This window comes from Anser anser (assembly GCF_964211835.1).
Source record: "Anser anser genome assembly, chromosome: 1".
Taxonomy (NCBI): domain Eukaryota; kingdom Metazoa; phylum Chordata; class Aves; order Anseriformes; family Anatidae; genus Anser; species Anser anser.
Window position 1 is genome coordinate 212,690,824 of NC_139720.1, and position 20,874 is coordinate 212,711,697.

Below are 20,874 nucleotides of genomic sequence, written 5' to 3' on the forward strand. Positions count from 1 at the left end.
GCTTGAGGACTGAGACTCTTGGCTCTGGCTTTTCTGAAAGGCCAAAAGACTCCATGTCACTCCCAGGGGAAGCTGCAGAGGGTTATATATGTTTTAGTGGTCATTTTGCTAGGACATTATCTGATTGGATTGGAAGGTGCATATTTAGAGCAGAGAAAACATCATGTAGCAGATGTATTTGTAACAAAGACCATGAATTATCTCAACCAATTTGGCCACCATGTCTTCTTCAGCGTTATTTGAATGTCCTGGTGGCTGAGAATGCACCCTTAGGTGAGGTGGGTGACAGACTGAGTGTTCAGCCCACCCCAAAATCAGGATTTGGGGTTTTCTGAAAATTTAAGGTGTTATTTAACCTCGAGAAATCTGCACAGAATGTGACTACCATTGCCACACAGGCTGGCTGTCACTGGCTTTAATTTAAACAACTTTGAGCTTTCTACATTCAGTGAAGCCAGAAGGCAATTAAAGCAACTCCCAGCAGTGCAAATAGTTGCAAACGTAGCCTAAAAGTGTGCTGAAGTCGTGTCTTGGTTGACTGCCTACTGCTGCACATACGACAATTTGGGGTCGGAAGAGGGAAAGGTGTCAGTAGTCCTGTGGGTGCTGTGGGCTACGAGGGATATCTCACACAGATGATGGACCCACGAGGCTCAGAAAACCCTGGGGCCATTTTGCTGCAGAGAACATCCTTTATTTCCTAGCTTTCCTGCTGCAAACATATGGCCATCATTAATAATAATCACTGATTACATCCGTCTAATTGAGCACAAGACATTTTGGTGTGAGAAGTAGGGTATGAATGCATCGGCTGACAATCTAACGGGAAAAATGAGGATTCTCTGGGTTCCTTTGGGGATATGATGACCTAGAAGAGTGAACCCAATATAGTCTGACCAGTCATCCGCCAGCCACACCAAGATGTCATTTTTGATTGCAGATGAAGATAAGCCTGCTCACCATTTCTTTCCTAAAAAAGGGAATGTTTTCTCTGGGATTTTTTTTTTTCTTTTTTCTTGGTCAAATGGAATATTCTGTCTCTGACATGCCAGTCAAGGTCCTGCAGGAAAGGGTGTAATGGACAAAGATCAAGTTATCTTTTCCTTTCAGATCTCCTCAGCTTTTAGTACCAAGTGATTTAGAGACTTCCTGAACTACGGCTTGAATGTGGGTTACCTTTTCTGCACAGCTACAATGGAAATATCTTTTATGGACACCATCTGGAAGCATATTTCCAAGTGAACAAGAAACATGCCGCTCCTGCTTGTTTTATGCCCGAAACCAGGAACTTCTCCAGAAGTTCCTTCAGCATAAAATAGCCAATAATCCTCCACACCGCTGCCCTGCTTGTGGCTGTACAGACCATGATCTGAAAAGTAGCCAAAATGGACAAATTCACCTGGAGATTACCTAACCAGGATTATGGTAATCCTCTTTCCGTCCAAATGACTGTTGTTATTTGCATTTTGATTTTGGTTTCAAATCAGCTGCTTCATCTGTCTTGGCAACAGCTTCTGCTGTGCTTTGTTTCCAAGGAAATATTTGGGTCAAACATAGCAACCAGAAGCTGCTGTTATTATTATTTAGCAAATAGCCCAAACCTTTACTCTCCATCCAAGCATCCCTCTGACTTTGAAGAGTTTGGAAATCTAATCCCATATTGAAGCTTTACAAACAATCCCTCTCTTTATAATGGGCCAAGCCACAAAGCCAAATCCAATCATGCTGAACCTTCGCATTGCTCAATACTTGATGTGAGCTCCAACTGCTGCAGCGTTTCCATCTCTGTTATTCGTTACTGCTGTTACTCCATAACTCCTTTTCCCTCTATGTATAGGAAAATGCATCAGACCAAAACTTATGAGGCTTTCTAATACTGTTGATGGTGTTATTGCAGAACTGCATCCATTAGTTAGCCCGAGGCTTATTAGAAGCATCTGGAAAGTTATCCATCATGGCTGTCAACAGAGACCTCTGAGATTTCACCCTTTTCCTCTCAGGCAAGACTTTTAATTTTCTTTTGGCTAAACAGCTCCAAAACACCTCTGCATCATCTCTGGTCACACTATCACATACGAGGTAAACATACCCCATTTATATTCAAACTTTTGCTCGTTGGCTTGTTTTGTTGTGTTTTGTTGTTGTTTGCTTTTTCTTCCAGAACAGCACGATAAAAATTTAATGATCCTCTGCATATACAATAGACATATATGGAAATCTATGCTGCTTAAAAGTTAAGCACAAGAGTTCTCTGCATAACTAATTGCTGCAGAGGTTTACACTACCCATAAAACAAGCCTCAGCATGGGGCAGCTATAACCAGGGGCAGGCACTTATCTTCTGCTGTCTAGGGAAGTGACACACTTTAACCAACCTTAAATGAGAATCCAACCCCAGATATAGGCAAGGGGGTGGATTAAAAAAACAAAACCAGTGCCCAATTCCTACACGAGTGCACATTCTTGATTCTTCCAGCCATCTTGTTACATGACTTTCTAGTTCTTCTTATGGCTTTCAGGCTTTTCTGCTGAAGGTTTCTAGTTTCCTATAGGCTTCTGTAATTCCTATAGATATTTTCCAAAGGCTTTTGGGAAGCTGTTACACTCCTTGGTAGGATTATTATTATTATTATTATTATTATTATTATTATTATTGTTTTATTTTTATTGAACCTCTTTGGGCTGTATGGCTGTATCATCTGTTCTCCTAAGCAATATTCTCTAGCCCTGGGGCCAAATGATGCTGCTCAGGCTGTGTCCATATGGCTTGGTTCTTTCACCCCAGCACAGAGTGGACTTTTCCATGCTGCTATCAGGGATAGCCTTTGGCCTGTGCTCTTCTCTAGACCACTTGGGCATTGCCTCATCTCTTTGCTGGCATGCGACAACTGGACTGGATGGCTCGAGGCCATGCCCTAGCATGGGTTATTCTGCTGGGACAGATACAGACCTCACCTGCTGTAGCTGCATGGGCTGGATGAACGTGGGATGTTCCCCAAGGTCCTTCTAGCTCCTCTGGTTTTACCTAAAGAAATTCAAAGCTTGATGTGCATCTGATTCTTAAAATGTCAGTGCCAGATTCTGATATTTTTTACTTTAAAGCAAATTTGGAAAAAATGCCCCTGATGGCAGCAGGGAACACTGGGTGGGGGGTGAATGTCGGTGTGGACCTTGCTGCTCTGGATTGCTGCTCTTGGTGTCACCCCCGACATCCACAGCAGCAGTGATTTTGGCACTTCACCTGCCTCGAGGGCAGCATCTCACATATAACACCACAACCCTACAGGGTAGCCAGCAGCAATCCAAAGTCAGTGAGAGGGAGCTCTCTTTGACAGAGGCCCTGAAGATGTCACAACTGGGAAGAGAGACGGTCAGCAGAAAACAGCTGACCCTTATGCACATACCACATCGTGCTGTGGCATTGGTTCAGGCTAATTCAGGATGATAAGTAAACATGGATCATCCAAACCCACTGCTGAAGAGAACTTCTCACAGCATAGCAGTTATCTATGGCAGCAAACTGTCAAGGGAAACAAAACAGCAATGCCACCTTCTCCAGCTCTTCCTATCTCCCCTTATCTCCTACAGCCAGAGGGGGACATGTTCTAGCTCGTAATCAAGCCTCGATTGTGTTGGCCTGAGCCACAATCTGTCTGATGCCTCCAACACTGACAAGAGAGGACCCAAAGCCCTCACCCTCGTCTGTTTGGCTTCATGCATCGCCGCAGCACCATTGCCTATGCGACCTCCAGGCCATGAAGTTAGCGAGGACATTTAGTTTTGTTCACGATACGGCCAAATAATCATCTCTCCCTGTCTCCCTCTGAACTAAACTAGCAGCATCACTAAGCTAAACAAGTTTAAATACAAAGCTTTTTGACACTGTGATGGGGCAAACTGGAATCTGGCTTGCAATAAACTTTACCTCCCTTTGTAACAATGCCTCAGCTCTGCTTAGTCACTGCTTGAGCTGGTGTCAGGGGTTCGTTTCCCTGGAACAATGTGTCTCTGCCCTGGAACAAGGCTTTCTTGGGATGGGAGGGGTGCTGAGAATGGAAGGGGGTTTGGCTCTGGGGGCAAAGGCTGGCAGAGTTCAAGGGACTGCACAGAAGTGATGCTCCGATACAGCCCCCTCTGTACTGCAGAAGTTAAGTTGCTGTAAAATAGGGACTCTTCTGTATTTTTATTTTTATTTTATTTTTTTGCTGGGAGCTCATTTAGCATCGGCACAGATGTCCACTCAAGGGAATTGCTTGCATTTTTTTTTTTCCTTTTTCTGCCAGACAATGAAATAATAGGGGATAGCACTCCCATCCTTCACTGGATGTTTATAACAAGCCAGTTCCAGCTAAACAAACTCCGGAGGAGACGTGTATATTTTACAAGCCCTCAGAAACAAAGGCTGCTGATAAAGACTCATAAAAGTCTTGCTGGAGACCATGCCCCGTGGCCAGGGAGCGGTGACTGCATTTTGTGCTCAGCTCCTGGATGAGAACACCGCCGAGTACAGCCCAATTCTGGCAGAATTGCAGATGAAAGGTGTTTCACCCTCTAAAGAGAGTCGCTAAAGCAGGTGATGAGAAGCCTCAAGGCTTTGCATGGGGATGCTGGGAGGTCCCTGGAAGATCACAAAGGTGGGTACAGAGCCAAGGTGACCCTTCTACCACGTCCTTGACTGCTTAGGTACGGTGGTGCCTCCATCCCTGTGCATGCTTGGACCTGGGGTTACTCTCTCAAGTCCACTAACGTCATCTCAGGGGGGTTAACTTGTGGTGACAGCCCGCCTTTTGGCCCATCCACTCAAGCTGGGGTGCCATGGGAGCTTTCTTTTACACCCCTTCTTTCTGGGCCCTGTCCTTATCTCAGCCTCTCACCACCGACCAGTCCAACAATTCCCATGTCCACACACAACCCTCGGCTTTGGAAGGACAAGATATTGCTTTGCGTGAGCAGGAAAGAAAATGAATTCACTTGGGTGAATTCCAACCCCCTGTCACCCAAAATTTATTAATTAGAACTTTTTCCCCTCTTTCTATATTTTTTTTTCCACATTGGTTTTGGTAAAATCTGAAGATGGTCCCTCCGAAATATAGCCATGCTGCTTACAGCTGTAATTTGCAGAAAGAACTTCTCATTTATTCCCCTGGGCTGGGCATTTAGCATTTATCTCAGGATTTGAGCACTCTGGATGGTCATTATGATAGCAGGCTGAGCATCCCGAAGCATGAAGACCCACCAGCCTTGCCATGTCCAGTTTCTCTCTGGTTTTCCCTTTCAAGGTTGTGCTTGTCCATTCCATGCATCTCCACGCCTGTCTGCTGTGCTTGACCATATTCCTCCTAGGTGGTTTCTGACCAGTTTCTCCTCCATCCCACCTTTCCAAGTCCCTGTCCTCACCAGTTGCCAGTGCACGTGGAAAGGAGCAATGGTGGTGGGCAACCTTCAGCCAGGCGAGTCAAGGTCGCCCCTGCTTGGTGTGAAACACCAGCTCCTTCCTCCTCTTTCCTACTGGGACCAGTAAAGGGATAAATCTGTTCTCCCCCTTCAGTCCTCGCTAATGAAGAAGGACAAACCCATAACTTATCTCCTGTGATTCTGTGACTGTGCTGGAAGGAAAGGAAGTTTCGAAGGATGGCAGGAAAGGAGGGACACACTCAGCACCCAAGGCATTTTTGGAGGACCCAGCTTCTCACCCTACACCCATTGCTGTTCATGCAGAGACCCTGGGACAGCCCCCAGATGCACTGCAGGGGTGCTGGGCCACTCAGCTCCCCCAGTTTTAAAGCAGGAGCTTCACCTCACTATCAGCAGAGCTCTGGCCCCACCACTTTGGAGAAAACAGCCTTTCTCAGATGATTTATCAACCACAAACTCCAGTGCTGCCCAGCGCAGAGCAAAGTGGGAGACCCAGCACACCAGCCAGGCACCACCACCTGGGGCTGAGCATCCCTTTAATCACAGCTGAGGGCATTCCCTCTCCCCGGAGGAACGAGCGGGGTGTTTTTCAAGCGTCATGCTTCATTAAGTGTTTTTATAGCATTACTTTGCAGCTGCAGGGCACGGCAAGCGGGGGGCTGCCGCTCTGACTCGCTCATTAGCGCAAGGGCTCATACACACTTGGCTTGATGAGACCAGCAATCGTCTGAGCAGGAAAAAAAAAAAAACAACAACACACAGGATGGCAGAAAATCAGGAGTGGTTGTGATAAGTCTGGCGTGTGGGGAGTCCTCCGAACTGTCTGTCATCCTCAGACACTCACCACGAGGGAAACTTAATTGAAGTGACACATTGCGAGAGGCTCGCCGCTCTTCTCTCACTGCTTAATCAGAGAAACAAACCGGTAGCTTACCGGAATAACTGAGGCTCTTTGGGACAGGAAATCCCCAAATATGAAAAGAAAGGCTGAAGGCATTGAGATATATTTTACCAGCGCTGTTTTCAGCTTGCTCTGAGGATCAAAGTCCTGCTGGTGACAGTTTAGTCTGGATGAAGAAGTGGCAAATCACACTTGTTACCTGCACTTGGTAAAACGCGTGGCTGGGAGAAAAGAAAAACCCTCCCTTGTTGTGCTTGCCTGTTTTGCTTGCAAGTGTTTGTGTCCTGAAGAAATATCTTTCCTGGGAAAAATAATAATAGTAATAATAATAAAAGAGTTAATGCATCGTGTCCGGTTCCCAGGGAGCTGACTGCTGGGATTCGGGGGTGAGAAGGCGACTGGAAAGCAGCCCAGGGACCAAGCCACCCAGCTGAGTTTCTTTCCAGTTTAACCAGTTGGAGAAGCGTGTGGTCTGCCAGAGAGGGAGCGCTCTCTCGTGGGCTACGCGGGGCATGAGCATGTGTCAGCTGCATGGGCTCGGAGGTAATTAATAAGGAAAAAAAATTAACACTGTGGAAGAACGACATGACATAAACCAGCACGGCAGTAAAAGACAACCAGATGTCAGGTTGTTTTGATCTTCTCAAGGAATAAGGAAGGCAAATAAGTGCCAGAGCCAGCCTTGGCACCCGCTGGGATGAAGGGGAAGGTCCAACACATCGCACGTCCCCGGCTGGGGGCTGTGAACTGCAGCGGAGTATGGGACGTCTTGCTGCAGGGCATAAACACGCTGGGTTTGCTCTGTCTTCCCCATGCCAGGGCTTTGGTAAAGCAGCATGTGAGGGTGGTGGCAGGACCAGCATATTCTGGGTGTGTGTTAGTCTGGTGAAAAGGGGGTAAACACAAAGAGAAGAGGATGAGAAGAGGAACCTGTACGGTGCTGCACGGTTGTTGGCTCAAGGCTGACTCATATCTGCCCTTATAACGTCATGCAGCCATGCTTCCTGTTGCTGTACGGATGAAATGATTTTGTTTGTGGTCTTAAACAAGCCTGTGACAAAGCAGAGAACCCTGAAACCACTTCTCCCACCACCTGCAATAAGCTCACCTCTTTGGACATGGACATGGCAGTGAAGAAGATGCAGATTACTGTACTCCTATTGCACTGACACACCGATTTCTGCTACATCTCAAGGCACAGCAGCTTTCAGAAACTAGAACAGACACCAGAAAACCCCAGAAAAGCAGCGAGAGCCTTTTGCAGCCCAGCTCCAAAACACGGAGATGAGCTCATTTGCAAAAAGTTGATTCTTACAGTTAATCAATCCTTGAGTGCTTTATTGTATGGAGGTGCTTCCTGCCCCAGGAGAACCACCCCTTGGCCTTTCCACCCCAAGGATGTTGCCCAGAGGCTGGAATAGGATCAGAACTGGAGTTTGATATTACTTTATCAAACTAGTATATTTGATATTATATTTGATATTTGATATATCTTGAATATTGATATGTTATTACATTTGATATTTGATATTACTTTATCAAACTATATTAGCATCAGCTGAATACCTGACTGCACATTCACACTACTCCTTGAGGTCCTCCCTGCCAGTCAGGCAGGCGTGAAATCCTTTGGCAGACCCTCACCTAAACAGTTTAGTGCTCGGGAAGAACAGTGTAAATTGCTCAATATGGAGTAAAACATGGCTTGCACATATGTCTGCAGCCTTAGGGAAGAAGCAGAACTGACAGCTCTTTGCTGCACCTGCTGCATTATCGGCTCGGTGTTTCAGTCACCCGTACTGGTGCTGACCCAGATGTGGGCTTGGAAGTGTGTTATGCTTTCTAAAACACAGAAAAGTTATTCCAGGATCCAATACCTTATTATGTAAGACAACATCATCTGCTCTAGTGACAGCTGCAGAAGGTGAAGTGTTAGAAGAAAAGAGGCAACAGCAATGTCTCTTTTTCATAGCATGGAGCTGGCAGTACTAGTAGCAAAAGGCAGCCTTGCGCCTACTAAATCTACCTGAGAAGGAGGCAGCCCTAGGACTGGGGAAATTATTTCTCACCAGACATCTCTGTTTTGCCAGCCTTTGAGGACTGCGAGCCTCGCAGTGATACTCTGACATCGATCTGAAAGGTGAAACGAGAACTGGCCTGGCCAGGGTTGGAGTCTGGGCTTGGGCTGGCTGTGGAGCTTAATTATCCTTAATGGGAAGTGAAGGCTGGTGAAAATGGAACCATGAGAAGTCAGGACCAGCCCACAAAGCCACAGGCAGTTTGGGACTGGACTTTGCTGACCCACCTCTGATTAGTTTCCCTGCAGCTCTCTCTACAGATCCCTGCAGGCATCCATGTACCCTGGCCTCACCATTGGCAAACCAAGTGGTTCCTGGGGCAGAAAATTCTTCACTGAGGTGCAACAAAACCCAATGGCCAGAGGGAATAGCCCCTTCCACTTCCCAGGGCTGGTCTGCCCACGTACCCCAGGCAGACATCCCCTCGGGTCTATAAATGTTGTCCAAATCCTGCTGCCCTTGTCTCTAGCCCTGCTGTGTCCCTGCCTCTGCCCAGCCTCAGCACAGATCCGATCCAAATCCAACCACTGCTTGCGCCATGCCCCAGCTGCTGCTGCCTGCCATTGTCACCATGCTTCTCAGATTTTCAGCCCCACTAAAGGACACCGAGTGCACCCTCAGCAAATCTGAACCCAAGGGAGTAGTTGATGCAGTCCGTGACAAAGCTTCGGTCTAGGAGGATCTCTGAAACTGCCTGAAAGGAAGGTGTGGGAAACTGGGGGTCGGCCTCTTCTCACAGGTAACCAGTGATAGGACCAGAGGGAAAGGCCTCAAGTTGTGCCAGGGGAGGTTCAGGTTGGAAATGAGGAGACATTTCTTCTCAGAAAGAGCGGTCAGGCGTTGGGACGGGTTGCCCAGGGAGGTGGTGGAGTCCCCGTCCCTGGGGGTGTTCAAGGAAAGATTGGACGTGGTGCTTGGGGACATGGTTTGGTGGGTGACATTGGTGGTAGGGGGACGGTTGGACCAGATGATCTTGGAGATCTTTTCCAACCCTAATGATTCTGGGATTCTATGAGGTTTGGGCCAATAGAAACCTTGTGCTAGGAGGAGGCCTCTTTGGATGAAGGCCTACATCCCCATTTAGGCAAACAGTGATATCAGGATAACCATGACCAGAAACTCCAGGCAAGCTGTAATGTTTTGCACCAGAAATGCTGCTCCTGGAATAACCATTCTGAGCCCCCAATGTACAAGAGGGATGCAAAGAATGTAGAAGTAATCTGAGGAGGGCTATTCCTGTGCTTCGTGCCCTGTGGAGAAACACTGAATGGGATTTAGACCAACAAGGAGGAGACCTCCCTTCACTAGCAGCCAGAATGCACCCCAAGGACAACTGGAAAACTGGCAGGACCCAGCTCTTAGGGGTCCCTATCCAACACTTCCACAGTTCTGTAGATAACTGAAAAGCTTCTCCCAGGTCCAGGTCAGAGGACAGGCCCCACAGGAACGTGCTTCTTCACCAGACCTGGCTGCTGCTCGTCTCTTTTTCCAAGATTTCAAAGACTGGATTGCAGAGCTCTGAGCACTGACTACCAGCATCCCATGTCTGCTGCCCATCCACAGCACTGCTGGACCCAACAGAGCAACACACAGCCAGCCTGAGAGGCTTATCGTTATCGGCTTAGGAGATGTAGGTCTGCAGGGAATTTTAATCAGCAGAAACACTTTCGCACCCAAAGAGACAAAGGTATTACCAATTCCCTTAAACGGGCACCAGGAGAGCTGAGCTGCAGGACTCTTCCTCCATGCATCCCGCTGATATAAGTTGCTCCAAGGACCTCAGCAGGGCCATGGGGATCCCCAGCAGCCAATGCTACAGCTCTTCAGCCACGGATGTACTTTGAAAATTTAATTTCTCTGCCATGGAAGGATTTCCTTATCCACGTGAGACACCCTGCTCACTTCTCTTGCTTCTTTGAAATGCACCCTACACGACGGCCACCCCAAAAATCCGTACTGGGCAATATAACAGCGCCTTGCTGTCTTCTGGGTCATTTTCACGAGTGGTTTTGATCTGTTTTTTCTCTCCCTCTCTGGCCTGCTGCAGTGTGCCATGCTGTGCAGCAACAGATGATAGGGACTTAGCGAGGTGTTAGCCCTGCTCTGCGTGTTTCAGACGGAGGGATTAATACCTGGGGGCTTGCTGGGGACTGACTCCTGCCGAACCTGGGTTTGAAGTACAGCAATATTTACACCGGTGTTTGGCTTTTGTCTTACATCTGTCAACACTCTTCATGAAACTCTCCTTCATATCACGTTTTGCATGAATTTAGATAAAAGCACTTTATTTTTACTCTTTATTTTTTTCGTTGGGTGAATTGTAGGTTATTTGATGGCTGGGTCACAGTTCGGACTGATTATTTCTTCATGCCCCAGGAGGCAAAGAAAAAGAAACATTGGGGGTGTTTTCACTTTGTTATCTCAGGTCTTATCTTTACTGAAGAGTTCAAGCATGTGATTAGCAGATGAGCTACTCCAGCTGGATTAACTGAGCTTGAGCAACACTACAAAATAACCATCTGCAACAGTCCCTGTGGTTTGAATGGCCTTCAGAAACAAACATCTCAAGGGTTATCTTTATGAGTGGTAATTAAAGGACATTAAAAATAGGTGTGGTCTTAAACCATGTACATTGACCCTCATTAAAGTTTTGTGCAGGCTCTGGAAAAGAAGCAGGTGAAATCAAAACAAGATTGCTTTCCTTCAGAGAGGGTCCTCACAAAGGCTTTAATACAATTTAAATAACCACCTGTAGAAATTCCTTCCAATTATCTTTCCCACCAGTCTGAAATAAGGCCACTTTACTCCCAGTTAACTGAGAATATTTATTCCCAGTTAACTATTTGCTCAACCCTGTGGGCACAGTGGCAGCGGGAAGGTTTGCACAGACCACAGGGTCTTCATGGGAGGGGGCTTTGCAGGGAGTCAGCAGAGACAGAGCTACAGGACACTGCCAGAGCAGCCCAAAGGGCTTGGACTACATCTGAAGCAGGACAGATAAAACCCTGGTTTAGATATCAGGGTGCTGTGTCATGCTCCATAATTTGTTTATTTATTGATTGATTGATTTTTCCCTGGTGCTCCCAATTATGGACGAAGTGGTGTTAGAAAATGGGGATATAAAATATCATTGCATATGCTACTGGTAAGTTAATAAAGTGTAATGTGATGAGAGAGTTCTTCTGAGCTGGGCAGCCCAGATGCTGGTAGAGAAGTGAGTTGGGGCTGCATGGACATGTGGTTCGGAGCCTGGGGTGGTTTCTTCCTCTGCTATTGATCAATATTCTGTATAACATCCAGCAGGTCACGCACCAGATGATCTTAGAGGTCTTTTCCAACCTAAATAATTCTATGGAAAACAAACAAACAAAAATAAAACAACAACAACAACAACAAACAACAACAAAAAAAGAACAAAACAAAAACTTGGCCTAAGTCCTGCATGGTGGAAGTTATAATTGAGGGTACATAACTCTTGATTTTTTTCTTTACACCAAAAGGAACATAAAACTTTGGGAAGAGTACTTATTTCTTATGCAACCTAGGGTAGATAGATAGTTAAATTTTGTCTGTTCTTATTCTCCAAACCTTTAAATGGTGATACTGGTTCTCTTCTACCACCAAATATCTGCTAGAGGTTTGGATAGACTGATAATAGGGGACAAAGGTTTTCAGGTGATGGGCAGGACTAGAGATGGAGGAAGAGATAAGAGCAGTAGTGTATGGCCAGCGCAGTAGTTCAATATCCAAGTTAATGTCTCTCCAGTAAACATTTGAAAGTTCAGATATATAGATAAAGTTGTAAAACTGGCTATTTTCTTCAAGCTGCCAAAAATGCTGGAGGCTAGGAGCAACTTACTGGGACAGAAATATTCCGGGATTATTTTCTCCCCGGGGTTTGTAAAGTCTTGATGTAAAGCAAATGCAAGCCAGTGTCATGTTCAAACTTTATTTTAGGGAGAAATGCCATTTATCAGATCTGGCAGGATCTGATAAATCCTCCAGTGAGGTTATGTGGTTGCGGGAAAGTTTGCAACATAGTGAAGTGTAAGTCATCATGCAAAACATCAGCCAGCCATTCATGAGTCAATTGACGCATTTGGAAGCCGTGTTACCATTCACCGTGAACAGAGCTGGCCAAAGCCCATCATTCTTTGTCTGCCAGAAGATTTCGTGTGATTTTATTTCTTTTTCCTTTTCGTATTTTTGGCTGGGCTGCACTGAGAGCGTTTATTTCTGAACCGTCCAAGGAACTGCAGGCTTCCTGAGCTCTACAAGTGCTGGGTGGGTTTGCTGTTCTCCTCGGGTTTTCTGTTAAAGCCATCAATGAAATTGTCATTGTCATGGAGCTGCTGTGGCTGGCTTCCAGGCTCCTTTGCGAGGGCCAGGCTTGCAGAGTATACATCAAACACTCAACTGCTTTCAGCTTCCCTGCCTACGAGACAGACCTGCTCGGTATCTTTATTTACAGATAAAACTCCTGGCAATTTCTAAGGTCTCCAGACACATATCCAGGCATGTCTCAGATTTTGTTGAACTGTATTGAAAGAAAAACACTTTAGACTCATTGGGCAAGTGCTTTTTCAGTTGATACCACGTGAGATACTCACTCCATCTCCTCCAACACCTAATTTTAACTTGCTTAATAGTCCAGCCTCACTTAGCCTCATGTACAGAAAACAGTGAACAGTAGCCACTTTTTAGGTCAAGTCATAGAGGCATCTAAGATGTTTAGAAATATCCCCTGGAAGAGGAGTGTTTCTCTATTTATTGCTATGTAACGAGCTTCTGGAGACGAGGTTGTCAAATTAAACACTCGGGTTTTGATGCCTAAACAAATACACATATTAATACCTCATCTGGTGTCATAACGCCGGTCTCTGCCAGCTCTAATATTGACTATCCAAACTACCTGCAACGTCATATATTCCACTCAGGTCAGTGCCAGAGACCTCAGATCTCACAGGCTACAAAAGCAGCATCCAAGAAAATCAAATAAATGAAAACGTCTGGGGAAAGAAGTCACCTGAACCTGACTGTACAGGACTGCTCGGGGCTGACAAGTAGCAGCCCTGGTGCAAACCAGATAATCTGGAGAGAAAAAAAGGAGAGAAAGGGATTCCATGTGAAAACTTGAAAACAGGGTAATGTGGCACAGCAGGACACTCCCACCCCCCCAAAAAAAAGACAAAAAACAGCACTGCCAAAACCGTGGGACATCAAATCCTCCTGCGCTGCTCTGCCAAGAAACTGATGTCAGATCGGGTTGACATCAAGCTCACTCCAAGTCACGGAAAGGACAAAACGGAGAGCAACTCGTAATGAATTACAGGATGGAGATTAACTAATGCCAGTCAGTGAGGCTGAGAGATGATAAATCTTGTCGGTTTGACTTTACATCATTTTCTGATGGAGTCGTAAATCTGGCATATAAAGGCAAGCGGTGATGTTGTCTCAAACTCCTACAAGGTGTCATCCAACTGAAAGGTGATATTGAGGGAGAGAACTAGTGCTGCGCAGTCAGTGTGTCCACATCATAAAGAAATATAAAGTGATTAACTGATAACATGAAATAAAATAGTAGATGAGAATGCCTCATTTGGCATTTTCTGGTGGAGCCTCTGGGGGATCTCATTTTTTTTTTTCCAGTGCTGTTCAATAACTGTATCACATTATCTTGAAAGAAACAGAAAAAAAAAATCATTATTAATAAAACATGAAGATTGGTCTGGACCTCTCATTTAGGAGACACATTTGAAAAGTATCCTTTAAACCAAACCCAAATGGGTTTGTATACGTTTGGGAATAAAAATTTCATGTCACACTCCCAAGGCAGGGAGTTGTATTGAGGAAAGCTGAAACGAGCTTGCAAGCAGTGATGCTGCGACTGTGCTCATGTGAGCGATAGCATTAAAGTGGAGAGACATGAAATGAAATGGGTGACAAAAGATGCTATCAGCTCTATATTCACCCATTATGGAGTGGGGATTGCTAACAAGTGCTGTTTCTAATTTATCCAAGAGAGGGAGAAGGGAAATTTTAAAATTAATGTGGAAAGTGCTATACGGATGAAATCCTGAAAGCACGCTCTATGGCAAAAGCCTGAAGGAGTTGTTTATTTATTTTACCCAGAGGATGACTAGGATGTGAGCTAATTATGGTGTGCAAGTGCCTACAGGGAGGTGATATTTATTGTGCTTCCTGGCTTTTTGTTTCTCAGGCAAAGGCAGAGCGACAGCCAGGCGCAGGAAGCTGAAGCCAGACGCACTAGACATGAGGTGGATATTTTTAATGTTGACGGTAATTAACAGTTGGAATAATAGACAGGGGAACCTGGCAGATCCTCCAAGGCTGGAGCTTTTAATTAAGGCTCGGAGGAAGTGAAGAAAGGCTAACGCTGGCGTTGCCATCCCTCGATTTTCTCTAAAATCAGTGGAAATGGAGACTTTTCTGCAGGAAGAGTCGGAAGGGGAGCCAAACCTTCCCCTGCCTCTCTCTGCTGGCTGCAGAGGGTTTCCAGCTTTAGTCAGCAGTACCCCGTGGGAGAAGTCATTACAAAATGCATTTTATTTCCAGCACGCTTGAGGAGCTCGGCGCAGCAGCTCCTGGGAGGCTGCTTGGCCAGGCTGATGCGGGAGGTCAGAGCAGAGATTAGAGCACCCTCTTCTGCTCTGAAAATTTAAAGCAAAGCGAGACAGCTGCGCCTCAGCCTTCCCATGGGAAATGTTATGGATGTATGAGCGCACGCATCGCTCGCTCGCTTTGGTGAATACAGAAGTGTTGGGAATCCGATGGTATACAAATAACACAGCATTACAGAGAAATACTATATGATGTGGTTGTTGCTGCAGTGATGAGCTGAAGATTTGAGGAAAAAAAAAAAGAAAGAAAAAAAGGTTTGGGGACATAGGTAGGATCTTTAACATTAATTCCAGACAAATAAATTATCTTATTAACTTTTTTTTTTTTTCTTCAGCTGCAACACTTACTTTGCTTATTACTGAGAAAAATCACACAACGCCAGGACCTGAGCTTGTTTTGCAAGCATGGCAGAGCCCTTTAGGGTAAGAGACCTGGCAGAGAGGTTTGGGGTAACCAGCTTGCCATACAGAGGGTGGACTCCTGCCACTGGCATTATCAGATTGTACGAGGTTCTGTTCTTTCGCTGGGAAAACAAGAAGCAGAAGAAAAAGGAGAAAGTGAGGGAGGTTTCAACCCACTTGGCTATAGAAAAATATGAATTGTTTTATGGCAGAGTAAGCACACTAGTAAAAAGATCTCCACTTCAATTCTTTTTTAATCTTTCGTTGGTGAGGGCTTGACAAACTTTTTTTTTTTTTCCCCCCAACATGGGACATTTTAATGCTATAAACATGCCCCAGAAGTGAGCCAGTGAAGCTACTGCAGGAGGCTTTGAAACTGCTGATCCTGGGTGGAATTAAACTGTGCAGTACCATTGTCAATTAAAAAAAAAAAAAAAAAGACTACAGGGAACATATTAGACATGTATGTAGCCATAGGTATATTTGGATATAGATATATATATAAATTAAACTTTTACACTCAATTCAAAAAATCACACTCCTAGTGCACAAGCTTTATTTAATTTCACTTTGATCTGAGCCTGGCGTGTAAGCCTAATGCATGAGTAGCATACATAGCTGTGTTCTGAGTTCAGGCTTGACGTTTGATGTCTTTTAAGCACTTTCCAAAAGTGAAGCGCTCTGGTAATTCCTGGTAACTGTCTCGAGCTGCACCAGTCCCCAGTGAAGCACATTTCCAGGAACCTTCCTGGATCCGTGCAAGGAAATGAATGAACGGAAAGAAATGAATAAAAAGAATGGAAAGAGCTGCTCTCCCCACTGCATCTGAGTGACTTTGTGACTTCCCCTAATCATTAGTCACAAAGAACGAGCTACTACTGAACATGCGCTGAGGAGATTGTATGATTTATATGACATATTTTAAGTTAATGCCACTAAAAGGTTGAGTTACAAATGGTTCCCTGTAGAACAAATGCTGGTCCTACGGCCTCAGATAAATTACTGCAAGGGGCTTCCTAGCTAGGGCAGGTATGGTGATGTTCAAGGTCTTTCCAGGTTGACAGTTTTATTGCCAGGTCCACTGAGGAAGGAAGGTGTCTGGGAATGCGGAGGGGGCTACTGGGGGCTTCAGCTGTAGGGAGAGATCTAAAAAGCCCAGGGAGATAAGAATGTTATGCTGCAGATGTAAAAAGCAATGTGTGTGTCATGATGGGTACCAGAGAGAAACAAGGAAGGTGGGACTGTAAAACATCAGCGGGATGGTGGAGCCTGAAATCAAATATTCTGCTTTCCCCAAAATCAAATATTCTGCTTACCCCAAGCCTAAAATATCTCTTGGCTCTGCTGCTTCAGGGTGGAAGGGGAGCTGTAGTGCACAGGGACTTAAGGATCTGTTCTGCAAAGGGCAGATCCCAGGAGCTAAATCCCGCTAATCCAAAGGCAGAACCCTAAGATGCTATCCCTACAATTACTGAGTTAGATATGAGTAAGTCCTTGCACTGAGGCAGTTCAGAGTGAGGCAGCCTTGGAGTTCTGCGAGACCTTCAGCGAGGTCCAAAGATCTTGGGGTGAAGCACCCCAAGTTATGAAACCCTGGAGGAGAAGGATGATCCTCACCAAAGGGGGCACAGGAAGATTTTGAGACTGTCGGAGGGTCTCGGAGCACCAGCTGGGGTGTCCCGTGAAAATCCAAGCCTGAAGAAGGTGGGCACTTGCACGGAGGCCCACCATGCATCGCCTCTCCCTGGGGCAGGACCCACGTCCCAGGAGATCCATCACCACCGGTGAGATGCTGCTCTGCTGGTGGGTGGCTTTTCCTGGAGGACTCTCTCTGTAGAGGACCTGTGGGTGTATTTATAGCACACTCAGCCTCAGTGGATCCAGGACAAAAATACTTCTCCGGTGATGAACAGGTAAGCTGGTAAGGGGGCTGCTACTTTTAGAACACAAACCTGTTTGGATCAGCAAATTTTCTTAGCCATGGGATGACACTATTGATGGTGGAAGAGCTACTGTGGGTTTGGGATTTCTGTGCCTGGCTGTGAGGGGTGAGTCCTTTACTCCCCAAAACATATGGCTCTTAGTCTTTAATAACAAATATTTTACACCAAGCTTGAACACAAAGCTTCTGCCATTGCACTAGTTTAACAGTCCTTAGCTAAATTCCAATCATAATCCTGCTTTTCCCTCGTTTTGTGACTACCTTGTTTTCCACATTTCCTTCTGCCAGGTTTAAAAGACACTGGCAAATGAGGTAAGTTTGACCTTGAAAAACCTTTTCAGAAAGTTTTAAAATCATATGCACTTACATAGAAAACTCTCAGTACCTGCATATATGGTCCAGTACCTGTTTGTGTGCGTGTGTTTATGTGAATATGGGCTCTGGTTCATTTTCACAACTCACTGAGGTTTTGGGAGTGGCAAAAGTTGCTGGCTCAGTGCATTTTATCTTGTTGTGCTCTTACATATGTGCTTTTCTGCGTGGTTTGGGATTTATCTTCTGAGGAACTGAAAAAATACTGTATGCATAGGTTGTGTTTACTGCTGCAAACAAAGCAGAGTCACTCTTCACTGGCTCGTTTCAAAATAGATTGCAAAACTTTTTAAAATGTTAATATATTTGTGCATTTTAGGACTACAGTGAGTTTAACTGGCGATTGGTAGGGTTGTCTGTGTGGTACAATGGCTTTTGTGGTGCACATCCATGGGGCTATGCAGGTTTTTGGCACCCCGTACACTTGCATCTTGAGAGCTGTTGTATAATTTGAGCTGATTCAGCTCTACCTACATGCACCGAGCAAATACGTATACAGGAAGGCAAATGTAATCTGCTTTTCTTCCAGCAGCTGGTAATGCACCGCTTGGCTTCCTGAAGAGCTCAGCTTTGGTCTCCCTGCCTGTAAAACAATGTCATTTCTCCTACCGTGCCCTAACAGCTTGCTCTGGGTGCTATCGAGGCACATTAAGTTGCAGCCGTTCAACACTGGTAATTCATTCAAGACGTTTTTCCACGCTCTCTGGTGGCTGCTGTTGGGAATAATCGCAGTTTCCCCTCCGGTGCATTGTTCCATTTTTAAAATTGGGCTGCTCGGACCCTGGGACTGTGATCCCTTCTTCTCCAAAGCCTTTCCCCATGCAGCTGCCAGGTTAGCGGTGGAACGAATAAGCAAAGACCCTTCGCTAGACCTTGGCCAGAGATTGGATTATGTGGTCCTGCAAGAAGATTGTGAGACATCAAGAGCTCTGGTTAGATTCATTGACTTTGGAAAATTTTCCTCAGCTTTTGTAGGCCCTCTGAACCCTGGCTTCTGTGAGGTGGCTACGCTTTTAGGGGAAAACTGGAATAAAACCATCTTCTCATGGACGTGCATCAATTATAAACTGGATTCCACCACCCATCACCCTGCATTTGCCAGGACCCTGCCCTCTCCAACCCAAGTTTTGTTTACAGTCATGAAATATTTTAACTGGGCTCACGTTGGCATCATTGCTTCGAACCAGGATGTTTGGATGGACACGGCCAACAAGTTAGCGAGTGCACTAAGGAACGAGGGTCTTCCTGTAGGCATTGTTACAGCCATGGGTAAAGGAGAAAAAGGCATTGAAGACACTTGGAACAAGATCAAAAAAGTTGGTGGCATTAAAAGTAAGTGCTCTGAGTGTTTTGAGTCTCACTCCTTTTATTTTTATTTTTATTTTATTTTACATTATTTTATTTTATTTTCTCCAGGGTATTGACTGCATTGTTATCAATGAACATAGCCTAGAGAATGAAATTCTGAAGTTATTTAAGTCAAGCAGAATTTTATCTCTGACCTTAACAGAGCCAGGGATTCATGTGAAAGAATGCTAGACATTTTGTATGTGATGGAGATAGGATAAAATAGTCTACAGCATCAAAGACTGTGTCCAGCTTGTGTGAAAAGACAGTATTTAGTAGAGATGGGTGTCTCAGCTTGACCCTATTAAGTGTAAAGAGGGGTTTGTAGGAAGGTTTGTATTGTTGGTGTTTTGGATTATCAGAAATCTCATGCTTTGGAAATGCTGTGTCCTTGCTACCTGGGTTCAGTGAGTAATCGGGGGTGAAAACCAGTGTTATACACCACATACTAAAGCAACAGAAGCATCCCTGCTGGTGTACAACACATGTAGTAAAGAATGATCCGTTTTCTCTTAAGAAAATGGGTAAAAGCCTTGTTGTCCTGGTTCAAAGCCCTTCAGGAAGTCTGTGACACAGCTCTGATCCTGGATGTACATCTTTGCAACCAGCACTGCAAATCCAGATGAGGATGCATTTTAACTAAAACTTGGCTTTTTAGGCTAAAGGCTAACAAGGGTAGGAAGGTGGTGTCTAACTTGAGTTTTATCAGTGCTCAGCTCTATGATGGAGAGCAAAACCACCTTGGGTGGGTTCATCTCATTTCCATCGCTACTCTCTGTTTGAGTTAGAGATGATGGGCTGCTTCCATTAACAAAGAACCAGTCCCTTCTCAAAGACGATTCATCTGAGCAGCTTAAGCTCCCTGCTGGATATAGTACGTGATAAATCACTGCCCAGAAGTACCTGTTTGTTTCCTGTAATTCAGGCACCTGAAAAAAATGCCTTTGTTCACTTCAGCTCCTCTTTTGTCAGGAATACTTTCTTTCCTAAGGAGTGTCCAACCAAAATCTCTATAGCTGGTGACAGGACGAATGGGTGGAAGTTGGGCATTGCTAACGACTATGTGGTGTCCGTCAGCTCAGGGCACAGGAAGGGAAGGCTCATGTCTCAGTTAATGACAGCATAGGACCATGATTACACACCTGTTTTATTTTGAAAAGCCCAAATGGATTAATAACACTGTCTGTGGTCCTTGTGTTTCAGTTATACTTCTGTGCATGCATTCTGTGCTCATTGGAGGGGAGGAACAGGCGACCTTACTCACAAAAGCTCAGGAAATGGGACTAACGGATGGAAGATATGTCCTCATTCCATACGACACTTTACTTTACAGTCTTCCTTACCAAAACAACTCATTCTATGCCCTTGACAATGACACTAAGCTCCAGGAAGCATATGATGCTGTGCTGACTATTACACTGGAGTCTGGAAACAGGAGTTTTTACGATGCATTCAGGGAAGCTAAAGAAAATGGTGAAATAGCCAGGGAACTGGAAGCTACACAGGTAAATATTCTTCCTCTCGAGCTTTTCTGGGACGTGGTAACAGGACACGTAGTTCAAGCAATAATTACAGAGAAAGGACAGGAGAAAGAAAATCCAGACTGTGTGTGCTTGTATTTTGAGAAAAATATGGTGAAGGCTGGGTGTTGTCTGCATTTGTTTGGAAGAGATATTTCTCCTGATTTTCTGGCAATCTAAGTCAGTTAGTTCAACTGCAGAGCCATGATGGGAATTCAAGAGAAATGGGCTGTCTCTGAGGCTCTCAGATTTGGTTT

At 45.2% G+C, this 20,874-nt stretch overlaps 1 protein-coding gene across 1 annotated transcript in view; it reads left to right on the plus strand.

The window, feature by feature from the left end:
- The first annotated feature begins 18,118 nt into the window (after positions 1 to 18,118).
- The window catches only part of GUCY2F (guanylate cyclase 2F, retinal), a 50,538-nt gene continuing 47,782 nt past the window's right edge, over positions 18,119 to 20,874 (plus strand). Inside the window, exons 1-2 of the mRNA XM_083849958.1 lie at positions 18,119 to 19,082; positions 20,301 to 20,602. Coding sequence (XP_083706084.1) covers positions 18,344 to 19,082; positions 20,301 to 20,602 — 1,041 coding nt within the window. The 5' untranslated portion in view covers positions 18,119 to 18,343. The remainder of the gene's footprint in view (positions 19,083 to 20,300; positions 20,603 to 20,874) is intronic.